The sequence below is a fragment of the Macrobrachium nipponense genome, chromosome 17 (assembly GCF_015104395.2).
Source record: "Macrobrachium nipponense isolate FS-2020 chromosome 17, ASM1510439v2, whole genome shotgun sequence".
Taxonomy (NCBI): domain Eukaryota; kingdom Metazoa; phylum Arthropoda; class Malacostraca; order Decapoda; family Palaemonidae; genus Macrobrachium; species Macrobrachium nipponense.
In genome coordinates, this window is record NC_087210.1 from 38,574,465 (window position 1) to 38,590,697 (window position 16,233).

At 40.8% G+C, this 16,233-nt stretch overlaps 1 protein-coding gene across 1 annotated transcript in view; it reads right to left on the minus strand.

The window, feature by feature from the left end:
• Nucleotides 1-16,233, minus strand: part of LOC135196183 (ubiquitin carboxyl-terminal hydrolase 19-like) — a 147,743-nt gene that overhangs the window by 79,438 nt on the left and 52,072 nt on the right. Inside the window, exons 5-6 of the mRNA XM_064222768.1 lie at nucleotides 10,219-10,331; nucleotides 2,830-3,037 (exon numbers count right to left, since the gene is read on the minus strand). Of these exons, the coding sequence (XP_064078838.1) occupies nucleotides 2,830-3,037; nucleotides 10,219-10,331 (321 nt within the window). The remainder of the gene's footprint in view (nucleotides 1-2,829; nucleotides 3,038-10,218; nucleotides 10,332-16,233) is intronic.

Genomic DNA, 16,233 nt, shown 5'->3' on the forward strand with positions numbered 1-16,233 from the left:
CATTTCAACTGTGTTTTTTTATATAGAAGTGTGTGTATTCTTATTACTGACTTTTCTTCAGTACTCAAGTTGGCTGTTAAAACGCCAAATGGGGGATTCATGTAAAAAATGTGGTATTTGTCAAATTGAATAAATTATAGAAAATGCAGTATAATTGGCTTGTTATTTTACCTGATTATAAAGTATTTTGCAGTTAAATGTATACTTATTTTGGCCATTTATTAATTATTGACATCACAACATATAAGAATAAATGTTATATACTATAGCTAAAAATAGTCATGTTAAACACCAAAAAACATAAATAAGCTCAATTTAAAAATAAAAGGTAAAAACGCATTTCAAGTTTTCAAACGTCAATATTGTTGAAACCAACCATATGTTTTTAATCTAGTTTTCACCATTTTAAAAGGAAATTTATCCTTATACAATATATCCAAACATTATGACATTATTATATGTTATACTAAGCTTTAGCATGAAATTTAAGGTAAAAGTACAGTGCGCAGGCTTGCTATTTTGCTTGATTATAACGATAATTGCGGTTTAATTAACATTGCATTTAATCCAACTGAGTCTTTTCACAACTCATTTTATTTATATTTTTCAATATTTGTTGTCAATAAATCAAAGGTGTTGCATATATCAAAAACCGAAGCCATGAAACCAACATTACACTCGGTCCTAAACACGTTACTATAATAATTAAAAGAAAATTTTTACATTTGGATGTTCATCTCTAATAAACTTCGCATACATATACAGCTTCACACCCTTAAGATTCGATTCCATGTACACGAGGCTACAAGATTTTGCAGGAGAATGAGATGTCATGGTTGGCAGCTTCTTTAAACAATGCCTGTATCATGGGTATAGTAGCTTTCTCAAAACACCCATCAGCACAAGCAGGTCCAATTTTATGTGCTTCTAATCCCTAAAGTTATGAGTCATACAGCAAGTATAAGTCTTACCTTCATTACATAATTTTTATAGAATAATTATTATCCCAGCTCAACAATAACTTCACTTGTAACGATGTATAGATTCACCTTCACTAATAACGATCTTTTGTTATTATTATTATCACTATCAGCCATAGTAAATAAAATATTTAATTGCTACCAGAATACTCATAAAAAGTGAAAACAATAACAAAGCATGATAGAATAGAAAGGTTGGATGAATAGAAAGAAGTGGATAAATTCTCTGTGTCCTACAAGATAAGAGCAGCGTCAAGCCAAGTTAGCCTATAGAAATGTGAGCCCATTCTGTGAGCATTTTCACTGGTCGCAGAGACTTAGCGGGAGACAGGTAGAGAGAGACAATGAATGCTCACTACCCCATACACCCGGAACACACCACCCCTGGTTTAAAAGGATAGTGGAAAAGCTTCCTTGTGCACGTGAGTCTATCGACAGAAGTTTCTCCGTCACATATGGGTGGAAAAGTACTTGTGTTCAATGGCATATTAGACCATACGGTTCAAGCCTAAGGTCACATATGAAGTACTGCTATATTTCTAGGTCTTGTATGTTATCAAACCTCTTCTGTATGGAATCTAGGAAAGCATTTTAATGGTTAGTTTGTCCTCAACTTTGTATCTGGGTTACGGTAATATCCCTCACATGATGTACATTCTGTGAAGTTTTGTAACATGACATTAACTTTGCCAATTTTTTTTAATACAACCAGTGATCAGATTGTTGGAATCATATGGTTTCTATGAGCTAAATGCCTTTTGGCTGCCTGAAAGATTATTATTAATAAGTCTTTTGGCTTTCATAATAGGTATTTTCCCCTGAGTTTTAAATATGACAAATTTTTAATCAATTTGTATTTTTCATAGCTAACAAACCTTCAATCTTAACATTAGTTGATTTGTGTGAGATGCTGGACAGTAAGAATGGAGAAAGAAGAGAAATCATGTAGGCTGAGAAAAAAAAAAAAAAAAAAAAAAAAAAAAAAAAAAAAAAAAAAAAAAAAAAAAAAAACTAAGAAATTTTTGGTTGAACTGGGTGAATAGGATATTACAGTAATACCTTGAGATGCGAATATAATTTGTTCCTGGACCGAGCTCGTATCTCAATTCAGTTTTTCCCCTATAACATAACTGACAACAATTTAATCCACTATAACATTAACATTAATGTTGTCAATTTTTTTTTACTGACAACCAGCGATATGGTTTCTATGAGGTAATTGCCTTTTTACTGCCTGAAAGATATTTCTTTAGAAGACCAACTAATTAATAAGTCTTTTGGTTTTCAAAATAGTTATATTCCCCTGAGTTTAAAATATAACATTTTTTTATTATAGCTTACAAACCTTCAGTCTTGACAATAGGATAACTTTCCAAGCACCAACTGGTAACCAGTTAACACAATCAAAGATTGTAAAGCAAGGAATCTGTGATATCTGGTGACTCTGCACATACGAGGCAATAACTGGTCAGAGACCACACACCGGACCTCATGACACTTCAGTCTTTTCCTTAACCGCCTTGGGGACTAGACGGTTGCGCTTTTGCTCTCCTTCCTATGCTAAGAGGGCATTAATGGTGAAACTTCCCAGTAAAATTAAACCTATGAAAACCAGATGAAATCTCATAAACTAGCAGACATGAATCATGTACATGTAGCTGCTTAGCTGTTACTAGGGCAACATATACAAAGATTTCATGGTTTAGAAAGCTACAAAAATTACATCCTAAAATTTTTCTTCCACACCTATATATACAAATCAAAGAATGGTCCATACTTGGATATCTGTTGGCCACCAAGCTGGAAATATTGGCCTAGTTAGTTTTTAAAATATGCAACATTCACTTACCTAAAAAATATTCCCGGAGCTCTATACTATTGATTAGGCATTGCAGAACACTGTTCATAAAGCAAGTGTTCCCAATGTTGTCCAAGCCTGTAGTACCACGAGGAACAACATTTCCTCCCCCATCACAAACCGATGATGATGACGAATACGAAGATGACGGTCCCCCTCTCATTCCTTTACTTACTGGAGACACTAAACACATTGGCTTCTGGAATAAAGAAGAAAAACGATTAATCTTTAAAACTAGCATGATTTGCCACATCTTGGTTTCTACTGTAAACAACTAATTAAAACACTATTTTAATTCAAGACAATTCATGTTAAAAAATAATTTTGTAAATACCAAGTCTCTCTTTGAAACAAGAAGATGCAAAAGAAATTAGGTATAGCAAGAAAATACTGTTATCACATGGTCCATTTTCAATTTTTCATTATGGAGCACACTAATGAAATATTCATATAGTACGTACTTAGTTCCCACTTATTGGTGGCATCAGTTAATGGTGTTTTGGATTTACGACGCCGTTAACCAGATTTTCAGTGCCAATAAGCAGTTTATCAGCATTGGTAAGCCATTTACTAGCAGCAGTAAGTGATTATTCAGCGTCGATCAGCATTTACAGTGCTGTAGACACTATTTATTATCATAATTATGGTGATTTTCTGGTTAGCAACGATTTTTGGTTATCAGGACTCTGTCCTTAACCAGGGACTACCTGTACTTGCTCTCAAAGTCCTCTTTACCAGTACCATGAACAAATGAAGTGAGAAAAAAAGAAAAGAAGTCATCCAAAACAGAGGAGATAGTTGATAGCCTCCAACCATGAAGAGACAGGGATTCTACTGACTGGTGGAACCTTTCTGCACGGGGCCGACACAGGAGATGCCGCCAAGGCGGAATCTCCCTCGGAATCTCCGACAACGATAGCAGATCTGGAAACCATTCCGCCTGAGGCCACAGAGGGGCCACCAAAGTCATTCTGAGACCCTGTGAACCCAACAGCCTGTTCAGAACCTGACAGATCAAAGAAAACGGAGGGAAGGCATACACCTCCAGGTTGTCCCAGGGATATTGGAATGCATCTTCTGCCAATGCCAAGGGATCTGGGACCACTGAACAGAACACTTACAGCTTCCTATTGTAACATGTCGCGAAAAGGTCCAGCATGGGTCTCCCCCAAATCTGGAAATGCCTGTCCGCCACCACTTGATGAAGGGACCACTCTGTGCCTATGATCTGATCCCGGCGACTGAGTTTGTCTGCGACCACGTTCCATTTCCCTGGGATATACCTGGCTGAAAGCTCTACTGAATTGCTGATTGCCCACTGGTGAAGCTCGACGGTCAAGGCATGAAGCTGCTGAGAAACTAGGCCTCCCTGTTTGTTCACGTAGGCTACCACTGTGGTGTTGTCCGACATGAGAACGACAGAGTGACCCTCTACCATCCCCCGAAACTCCTTCAGACCCAGGAAAGCCGCCTTCCACTCCAAGACATTGATATGCTGCTGCTTGTCCTCTAAACCCCAAACGCCTGAAGTGATGAGGCAACCTAAGTGCGCGCCCTAACCTCCGAGGGAGGCGTCCGAGAACAGAGGGAAGTCAGGAGGGAGAGAACGCAGAGGGACGCCCTTCAATAAATTCTGGTCGTCCAGCCACCAACGAAGGTCTTCTCTCATTTTCAAAGACAGTGGGACCATAAACAGGGTAGAGTCCCCCGCCGGAGGCCAGAATTCCCCCAGTCTCCATTGCAGAGACCAAAAATGAGGACGCCCATGAGGGACCAGCTTCTCCAGGGAAGATAGCACTCCCAGAAGAACCTGCTACTGATGCGCTGACTGATGCGACTTTGAGAGGAAGTTGCGTGCCACAGCCTGCAACTTCTCAAATCTCTGATCCGACGGGAAAACTCTCGCCACTGTAGTATCGATAACCATGCCCAGGTAGAGAATCCTTTGAGTGGGTACGAGGTTCGACTTTTCCTGGTTGACTAATATGCCCAAGTCCAGACAGAACCGAAGAAGACGATCCCTGTCTTGCAGCAGCTTTTCCCTGGAAACTGCTAAGACCAACCAATCGTCGAGGTACCTCGGCAAACGGATCCCCTGAGCATGGGCCCAACTTGACATGAGAGAGAAGACCCTTGAGAACATTTGAGGGGCTGTCGTCAACCCGAAGCACAAGACTTTGAACTAGAAGATCCTGCCCGCCAGAGAAGCGAAGGAACTTCCTGGACGTGGGATGGACAGGGATTTGGAAGTATGCGTCCTTCAAGTCTATCGACAGCACAAAGTCGCCTTCCCTCACGGCTGCCAGCACCGAGCGCGGGGTCTCCATCTTGAACCATGTCTTTCTGATGAAGCGATTGAAGGTGGATAAGTCGATCACAGGCCTCGATCCTCCCGATGCCTTGGGCACCAAGAAGATGAGACTGTAAAACCCCAGGGACGGACGCACTACTTCCGCTATAGCATCCTTGTCCAGCATTTTCTGCACCTACTCCTCAAGACCCAAGAAATTCAGAGAATCTGGGGGATACGTCATCCTGAGGTGCGGCTTGTCCGACAGAGGAGGAGAGAAGTCGAATGGCAACAGGTATCCCACCCGAAGGACATCTACCACCCACTTCTCCGCCCCGTAACACTGCCACTTGGCCCAATGGCCAGCCTGGCACCCCCCCCCCCCCCCCAACCCCTGGCACAGGAGAGGGAGAGGCGCCCAACCTACCGACGGCCCCCTTGACCTCTGCTCCTAGGGCCTCTTGGTTTAAAGGAACGAGAGCAAAAGGGGCATTGATACCGAGACTTGGGCTGTGACGAACAAGAAGGCCCTGCCAAACTCGAGGTCCTCGATGGCCTACCAGGGGACGATCTCCTCGATTGTTGCTGAACCGAGGGAGGAAGGGGGAGCCAAACGTCTCCGAGGGCGGGGCTCTGATTTAGACACAGCCTGGTGCACCAGACGGTCCTTGGTGTCAGCCCGACGTCGGTCTATCGCATTGTTGAGTTCGGTCCGTGGAAAAAAAAAAATTGCAATTCTAACAGGTCACCGTTCCTCAAGGCCAGCAAAGACTCTGAGTCGAGAGACCTCTCCATTCTAGATAAAGCCACGTCCCTCCTAACCAGAAGAAGATTAGCCCATATATTGGCACTGAGGTGAGCCAAATAAGAACACACTTTGCACCGGGATTGCAAAAGACTGGCAAGCGAGGCGGCACTCACCAACCCATCAGGGGACCTTTCAGAAGCTACCTTGGCAATCACGACAGACCAAAGGTCCAGCCAAGAAACCGTCTGCAACATGGAGGCCCCCGTAGATTCCAAGGCTAAGGCGTCTTACAGAGATAAGGACGGAGCCACTGACCTCACCTGTTCCAAAGTCAAACCCGGCTTCAGGCGAATGACGTCTGGGTTAAGTTGGCATTACAACAAAAATGCAGAGCTCGTATCATAGTACTTCCTAGGTCTTGTGAGAGGTGGGGGTAGGAGTTTGGTAGAGCCTCCAGAGCGAAGTGAACCATCCCGGTCAGAAACAGAGGCGTTAACCTTCTGCAACACCGACTGAACGTGCAAGGAGGAGTGTAGGACGACCGATCCCAAGTCCTACTTTCCAAATTGTTGAACTCACGAATGAGATCAACAACCTCCGAAAAGGAAGACAGAAACTCCTGCGTGTCCCCTTCTTCCTGCTCTGGCACCGGCGACCGACGACGAGAAGGATGTGTAGCCTCCTCTTAACGCATTTTCTTCACCAAAATTCACAGAAGGGTTAGTAGGCAAACAGTCTGAAATCTCTACTAGCCTATCTGGGCTGGGTATGAGTGTCAGCCTCCGAGACGGACCCACTGAAACATTAGGCACATCACTTATCACAACAGGTGACTCCAGACGGCCATGAACAGACACAAGCATGGCGGCTGTACGTACGTGAGATGGGGGAGGGGAAACTTGAGCACTCGAGATTGACGGAGAATCCTTTATAGTGGAAGACTTGGAAGCAAGCAAACACTCCAGCTGTACCACCTCCGTGCTCACTACCTTCGACCTATTGACAGGCGCCTTCAGGTCTTTACGGCGACGAATAGGCCTGGGAGAAGAAGGAGCACTACCATCACGTGCACAGACGGGGGAGGTTGCCACACGCTCACAATGTGCAAGGATGAGGTGGGGGGTTGGGATGGTCGCACGTACGAGGTTCGGCAGCGAAGCAACCACTGCAGAACACACATCACTAACACTGCCCGAAACCACAGCACTCTCAGGAACAAGTTCGCGCTGTTCCTCCCTTGGCGGCGAAGGAAGGGCAAGGTCCTTAGCCTTCCAATGCCTAACACACCCACGAGGCATAGAGGGGGGCAGCCAACTTCACATCCAAAACAGAGTCTATCCTCTGAAGCACCGCCTGGCATATGAGCTCGGACTGATGTGCCAGAGGCTCCAAAGACAAAGAAATGTGATGTTTTGAATCGCCGCCATTTTGGACGCCTCTGACTCTAGAAGAGAAGGGAATGATGAAAAAACCTCACCCTTCTCGGGAATCGAAAAAACTCCCAAAGAGGGGGCTACATTACTAATAATACCCTGGCGACCTCCTGATACTTCCATCGACGAATCAGTGGAAGAAAAGGAAGAAGAAGCAGGGGCAACGCTACTATGGGGGTTGACTCCTGCGGAAGGTGAAACATCAGGAATAGGAGTAAAGCCCTCCCAAGAAGGAAGAGTGGAGACTCCGACGTTCCCTCTTACCATAAAACTTCCTCCACTGCTCCAAAGGCCATGCCCGGCATTCCATACAAGGATTCGTAATCATACAAAAATTGGAACGACACCTGCTGCAAGTGATGCGAGAGTCCGTCGCTGACGAAGAAGCCAAGAAACGAGAACACGGAAATCCAGGAATTCCGGGGCACCAACGCTGACGTCGAGAAGGAGCAGAAGCAGCCATAATATTAGGTAAAAACAAACACACACACACTAAAGGAATGAAACGGGCAAAAACTGGGAAAAAAGCCAAGAGAGGAAAGAACCCAACTCTCGTCCCAAGGCGGTAAAGAAAGACTGGCGTAATGTTCGGCATTTGACCACTCTTCATCTGATCTACGCATGCATTGCCAGATACCACAAGATTCTTTGCTTTCATCTACTTTTTTACTGGATCCAGCTAGGCGCTAGAAATTATCCTATTGTTAAGACCAAGGGTTTGTTTGCGTATGAACAAACAAAAATTTACTTTGCACGATATTCAAAAGTTTTAAGCATATATTACCACAGCACTAAGCTACTAACATTATCACAATAAAATCCAATTTTCTTGAATTGTTTACATTTTTTCAATAATTTTGTGTTTGTAAACATTAGTAGCTTGCATTGCTTATAATAAACATATACTATATCTGTATATAGTACAAACTACCACTGCCTTACCAGATACTATACTGCAGTGAAAAAAAATTACTATGATTTTACCCATAGGTAGAAACACTTAGGTTTGTGAGTGTTACTTGCTGCTGCACTCTCCCTTTACATATTTGAAATCTCAAGCAATGACACTCTTAACTTTTCTCGCCCAATTACACAGTACTCTTTTCTTCCTTCTTCCAATCTGGAATTTGTGAAATGCTGATTAATCAAGTCTGGTTTGAGTCTGCCTTCTTTCAAGGCTAGCTCATGGCACACAGCATTCCATTACTTCAATTATGCTCTTTAAAATAGATGAGAGAATCTTAACCTGTATTTGTGGCACTTGAATTCTAGTATGTGTCGTAAAACTAGTTGCCCTACATCATCTTCCCAAACTCAAGGTTGTGCCAGTTTCTATGCCATGGCATTCCACTGTTTTAACTTTCAGATCTCATGCTAGAGGTTATGCTCAGATACTAGTTGTCTTTTCCTTTCCCTAACTTTTTTTAATGGTGTAAAAATTTGAGGGAAACAAAAGACACTGAGATAGTAGTCATAAAAATGCCTTATCTTTATATTTTTCATTTCTCTTTTCCCCATACACAATGTACCATCTCCATTCTGTCGAATCATGCATTTCAGAGAAAATAAGTGTCTTTGATTCATACGCTCAGGTCTCATGACAAATTTTCCTGACCTTCAAGTGTCCAGTTTTCACATAAAACCTGATGCTTACATGTGAAACCCTGGTCTGTAGAACAGGGATTCCCCATGGTAATATTACCACAGGAATTGTGAATGTGACAGCCATGAAATTTTTATGATGACTGAATGTTTAGTGTTATTGGAATCTCTACAACCTCGACAAAAAGAGAACTATTTTAGCTAGGAGACTCGGCTCTCTTTCAATTTATAGAATTTTGGATAAAAGATTGTAAGCCTGCATAGGAATTTTTACTGGTAAATATGTCAATAAACCCTTGCTTAATTGGTTAAAATGCCCAAATCAGTAATATATAGTTTGTGTGTGAATAAAATCTCTGGTAAATCTGTTAATGAATATCTTCAAGCTGAAGCCTTAGCCTTAATTTTTATCAAGAAAGCAGCATCAACAGCTGGTTACACTTATACACATACTATACTGTTATGGTATTTCTAAGGTTACTTGCATGTTATGCTTAGCTTTCCAGTATGAGATTGTTTGTTTGTATGGTGTTTTTACTTTGCATTGAACCAGTGGTTATTCAGCAACGGGACCAACGGCTTTACGTGACTTCCAAACCACGTCGAGAGTGAACTTCTATCGCCAGAAATACACATCTCTCACTCCTCAATGGAATGGCCGAGAATCGAACCCGCGTCCAGTATGAGATTGTGCATCAGCCTACAATCCAGGGCTTACAAGCCTTGGGCTAAAGCCTGACTGAGGGGAAGACGATGAAGTTCAGGGAAAATGCAATTTTTATTTTTCCTATGCACATATTTCCAAAATAAAAGTGTCTTTTACTTTGGTGCATTTTTTGTAGTTGGAAATTCAGTATATGAGTTTTAGGCAACTTGAGTAAGTATTTAGAGAAATTATAGTACTTAGAAAATACCTGTCATTCTGAAGACTTATTTTTTATTAACATCAAAGTATATCTTTCATGAAAACATACAGAAAATCTCAATAGATAATTGATATAGTAATTCTAATACAGCTAAAGCACAGCAAAAAACTTAAAACTAAGACAAGTTAATTAAAAATGGCATAACTGAATGGTTAGGAAATAGTATTTGAATTTATTCCCATTTCTTGAGATAAAGCTAAAATTGCAGACAGTAATAAACTGTAACAAAAATATGAAGGTTTACTTTCATTTTTTCTATATAATAAAATATTGGCCATTATTTTTACAATAAAAATCTAGGGGATAACTCATTATCTTATAAAAATGAACGTGTCAATATTTTCATTAGAATCATAAAAGGATGTGGGCAGTCACAACTACCTTTTCAGTGGGTGTTGGTGGTGCAGGGGGTGCTGGTGGTATGGTTCCAAGATTTGGTGCCTCTGACTTTCCAGCTGAAATCCAAGTATTCTTTGCCACTTTTGTACTGGGAGCTGTGGAATAGAAGTGTGAAAAATTTTAAATGAATTAATTATTAATAAAAAAAAAAAGTTTTCTTATTTATTTTATCCCACTACTAGCTATCTATATGAAGTAATTTTTGAAAAGATGAGGGGCTTACAAGTCTCCCTAGTATGCAACCTCTTCAATTTCTCTTACCTGAAAATTGAATACATATATGTGAATTTTTACTCTTCCTAAGAACAAGATCATAGTCAAAAATTAACTACAGAATGAGTTCAATGAATACTACTGAGTTAATGCTGAAATAATTTGCTTAAACTTAGCACACAAATAGTAAGGGGAGAACATTGATATTCGTAATAGCTTGGATAGCACAGTAGCTCACCGATACAATGGACTGCAGTATATCGTGTTTCTGGATATATTGGTGCGAAATGGAAATATTGATTCGAGGGCTCTTGTCTCCGGATTGAACGCCAAATTGTCTTTTTATTAACCCTTTAACGCCGAGCCGGCATTTCCAAAAGTGTCTCCTGTATGCCAGCGGCGTTCGCAAGCGAGCGGCGAAGCGGATTTTTTTTTTTTTTTAAATCACAGCAAGCTTAATTTTCAAGATTAAGAGTTCATTTTGGCTCCTTTTTTTGTTATTGCATGGAGTTTAGTATGCAACCATCAGAAATGAAAAAAAAATATAATTATCATATAAAAATATTGGAATATATGACAGCGCAAAAAAAAATTTCATATATAATTGTATAAAAATCGCGGTGTGAGCAAAACGGTTAAAGCTAATGAGTTTTAATTATTTTTTCGTTGTATTGTACACTAAATTGCAATGATTTTGGTATATAACAAATTGTAACACAATCAAAGCAACACAGAGAAAATATTATCACAATATGATACATGAATTCGTAACGCACGTACGTAAAAAAAAAAGTAGTTTTCAAAAATTCACCATAAATCTAAATATTGTGCTAGTGACTTCCCGTTTGTTGCAAAATGAAGGTAATTGATTAAATATTACTAGACTAAAAGTGTTGTAGCTTACAATTGCAATTTCTGACCATTTCACTCGAGTTAAGTTGACCAAAGGTCGAATTTTTACTATTTATCGTTGTGAAAATATTTTAAAACTGATAAAAGCTACAACCATGGGTTGTTTTTCATTGTATTCTACATGAAATTACGCACATTTTCATATATAAAACTTTAAGTAACGGCTAATATAAAACGGCGCAAACATTACAACAATCGGACAAAACAATTTCAGATTTTTTTTTAAGTTACCATGCGGAAGGAATTTTTTTTTTCATAAATTCACCATAAATCAAAATATTGTGCTAGAGACTTCAAATTTCTTGCAAATAAAGGTAAATGATTGAATATTACTAGAATATAATAGTTTTAGCTTACGATAGCGTTTTTTACCATTTCGGTTGAGTTAAAGTTGACCTTCAAACCTGACAAAAGGTACAACCATGGGTTGTTTTTTGTTGTATTCTACATGAAATTGCGCAAATTTCCATAAATAAAACTCTATGTAACGGCTTACATTAAATGGTGCAAAAATTATGTCAAAGTGATGAAATAATTTCCGAGATTTGTCGCTGATACTTTTTAGTGCGAGAGGAAACAAATTCGCGCTTGCGCGCCTGGGTAACGGTTGTAAACAAAACAATAGCTTGATCTGTGAACTCCCAGCATCCCTCAAGGTGCGTGATTCAAAAGTTTTTGCCAAGTAGGCGAATTTAAAAAAAAAAATGTGTGTCGACGTTTCATACGTCAATTCGGCACCCAACAGACAATTTTCGTCGACGTTTAATACGTCCAATAGGCGTTTAAGGGTTAATTTAAATTCCTTTCAACCTAAACATTTGTTAGTAATTTACATTCCTTTCAACCTAAAAATTATACAATAGCTTTTATAGTCCTGCAGTTTATATAGATAATACGTATGGCTTTTGTCTTACTTTATTGGTACTGTTTGTTTATATAAATAACCCTTTATAGCAAAAATAAAAACAGAACAACTTCAATACTGTAAAATGAGAGAAAACGTCTATGCTTACGTATATAGGGGTAACTTGATTAGTTGTCACACTTCTGTAAGACAGATTTACTTGATTTGTATTGCAGTATATAAATATTTTGCAGGGTTTACATTAATATTTTAAAATTAGTAAACCATTGTTTTAAGAAATTTAGGGGTATAATACTACTTAAGAGTAACGTTGTAGGAAGGTAATGTAAGATGCCTTTGGTCATTTAGGATTAAATTAGGCAGTGAACTGTTAAAACAAGTCAGTTATAAGCATTTTAGTGTAAGGGGTGCAGTATATAAATATACTTTATAGCAAAAATGGAATTTTTATTCTAAAATTAATATTAATAATACTTACCTGTATAATTTATCTAGCCCTAAATCCCCAAAAACCACACCAAAATTTACCACATTGGCAACCCTGTTACCTCCTATTCTGTCCGCTAGTTGGCAACGCTGCCGTTGACATTTACAAAACCTTCCCTGAAAATCAGTTGTGATAGGCAGATCGTGGGGTAGGACGGGTGGGACTAGATAAATTATACAGGTAAGTATTATTAATATTAAATTTTAGAATAAAAATTCCATATTAATAAACATTACCTTAATATAATTTATCAAGCCCGATTAACCACATTGAAAAGGAGGAAGGAATCCGAGTACAATTTCCCCTTAGGACAGAATAGGACATAAAACAATCAAAGAAATATATATCATAGGGAGTTAAAAACTCAACCCGAGGTCTAAGATACTAAGAACTCAAAGTCTCCTACCATAAAGCCGCAGAACTGCGGTAGTAAAGGACAAAGAATAAGTGTATAGTCAGTCAGTCTGTACTAAAGTCAGGTGCCCAACCAGGTGACCAGTGAAGACAAAATGAGGACAGCAAGGCTGCACCCCGATGACTTTATCAAGAACTACAACGACACCTGCTCTCTCACGAATGTCTGGCGCCAAGAGAGAGGATCGGGTATTGACAACTCTTTCCCTGAAGGATGAGTGCCTGGACTGCCTGGGCGATTCAAAGCTAAGCAAACATTGGGGGTGTATCAATGCAACCCAACGTCGCCAGCAGCGATATCGACTCATGAGCAACTCCTGACTCGAGCTTTCTGGTGCCAAGAGAAAGGAGCGCGGAGCAAAAAGGCGACTCGGTCCCAAAGGACGAGTGCCGGCAGTCCAACCTGGTCTCATGTTAAACGATCATCGGAGGGTGTATCAACACAACTGACGTCATCAACAAGAAACTCAGGGCTACTAAATGTCACAACAACACCTAAATACCAAACTGCCTAATTCCCATTATAACTAAACCTAAAACTGCCATAAGTTATAATATTACAACAAAAATATATAAATAAAAAAAGAAACAAAAAATAATATACAGGTAGCAACCAAACGTAAAACAGGAAGACTACCTAATTCTCCTGTCTGACGACCTGTCCTGCCATCACCAACGGGCCCAAGGAACGAAGGTCGCCTAGAACTAGAGAAATATCCCTCAAGTAAAAGGAGGCAAAAAAAAAAAAAAAAAAAAAAAACACACACACACACACACAGAATTAGAACGCTAAGTCGCCACCTCAAGCACCTTAGCGACTGAGACGTTCTTCATAAAAGCTATTGATATAGCAACTGCTCTAATACTGTGTGCTCTCGGCGTCTGGCCCTCACAGGCAGCCGAACCACCAGTTTTAATAATAAGATCTGAGAAAAAAGGATACACCATTCTTTGATATAGGTCTCTTGACATTTCGGGGTGAAACAAACAGATGACGGGGACAACCCTGAATGTCCTTTGTCTGGCGTAAATAGCATGAGAGCCCCCTAACAGGGCAAAGAACTAATTCCTCATTTAAATTACCGACAAAGTCAACCAGCGACTTCAGCACAAAAGACCTGGGAATGAAATTATCAGACTATTCAGCCTGCGACAAATTCGGAAAGGTATGACAAAATCATGTCTTGTCCAGATCTAGCAACCAGAAAAGTGTGTGCTTACAGTTCACCCACCCTCTTGGCTGTAGCCAGCGATACAAGGAAGAGTGTCTTAGAAGAGAGGTCCCCAAAATCAGACGTATTCAGAGGCTCAAATGGAGGGAACCTAAAGACTAAAGACCTTATTAATGTCCCATGTCGGAGGAGAACACTGCAGACTGGGTCGGCCAACTGTCGCTCCACTCTGGAGGACAACCCTTCGTGCTTGGAGAGTCTCCTGACAGTCTCCAGGCATGAAGATGAGCTTGTGGAGCCTCTGATGGAACTGATGAAAATGGGGTTGTTTGAGAAGATCTGGTCTCTCTGTCAGACGAATGGGGGGCTCCACCAGAGCTTCCAGTAGGTCGGGAAACCACTCCTTTTGTGGCCAGAAGGGGGCAATCAAGGTGAGATCCAGAGGCTTGGTTGCTCTCACTTTGTTGAGGACTGACCTCACCAGAGCAAATGGAGGAAATGCATTGGCTTGAAGGCCCTCCCAGTCCTGCAAAAGAGCGTCTGTCCCGGTACTCTGAGGAGTCAGGTAAGAGGCAAAGAAGATCTGGCACCTAAAATTCAGTGGGGTGGCAAACAGATCGACTGTGACAGGCCACTACTTCCTGAGGCTGTCGAAGACTTCCTGGCAAGTGTTCATTCCGACCCTTGAACTTCGTTCGGTCTCGACAAGGCGTCTGCTAAGACATTGTGATGGCCCAGGATAAACTGAGGGACCAACATAATCCCCGTCTTCTACCCAACATAGAATTGATCGCGCTTCTTGAGTGAGAAGGTCCGACTGTGTGCCATCTTGGTTTTTTAAGTACGAGACTGCTGTGGTGTTGTCGACAAAGATCGCGACAACCGACTCCCAACAGTTGATCCGGAAATGAAAGAGGCCTAGGTACACTGCCCTTAATTCCTTACAATTTATTGACATGATCTCTCTTCCTCTAACCAAAGGCCCGAAGCAGCTTCAGAGCCCAGGTGCGTGCCCCAATCTTGATCCGAGGCATCTGACCAAAACATTAAGTCCGGCGGAACTGAAAGAAGAGATGTCCCTGACTTGAGGCGGTGAACTTACATCCACCAACAGAGATCCTTCCGACTGGAGAGGATAAAAGGGAATCAACCCTACATCAGTATGACTCAGCAGTTAAAAAACTAGCTATTTTCCTGAGGAATTCTGAAACTCAAACCTTGTCAACCAATCTGGCAATATCCTTTTTTAGGTCACTGTTTGAAAAAGGTTTAGCAGCAAGTACTATTACTACTACTAAATCTGCACTCAAGAAAATCTTCCAGTTTGGTTTCAAAATAGACCTAACAGACTCTTATTTTACATCTATCCCCAGGGCCTGTGCTAGACTCAGGCCATCAGAGAGGCCTAAGTCTGTGTCATGGTTCTTAAATGATGTTCTCAAACTGGCCTCAGACACTGATAATGAATCATGTGACTTTTTACCCCTCCTAAGACATTATTCCTTTTCAGTCTAGCTTCAGGAGCCAGGGTATCTGAACTGTCGGCTCTATCTAGAGACTCAGGTCATATAAAGTTTCTCCCTTCAGGAGAAGTTTTACTTTCTCCAGATCGTCAATTTTTAGCTAAAAATGAGGACCCACTAGATAGGTGGGCACCGTGGAAAATTCTCCCACTTCCTCAGGACCCAATCCTTATGTCCAGTTACTGCCCTAAGAGCATACCTTGCTAGAACAGCCCTAAGATCTTCAGGCCCTTTATTTATGAGGGAAAAAGGTGGCACTATTTCCTTAAAAGGAATAAGGCAACAAATATTATATTTCATTAAACAAGCCAACCCAGAATCTTTTCCCCGTGTACATGACATTAGGGCAGTGGCTACCTCAGTTAACTACTTTCAGCATATGAATTTTGACGATCTGAAAAAGTATACAGG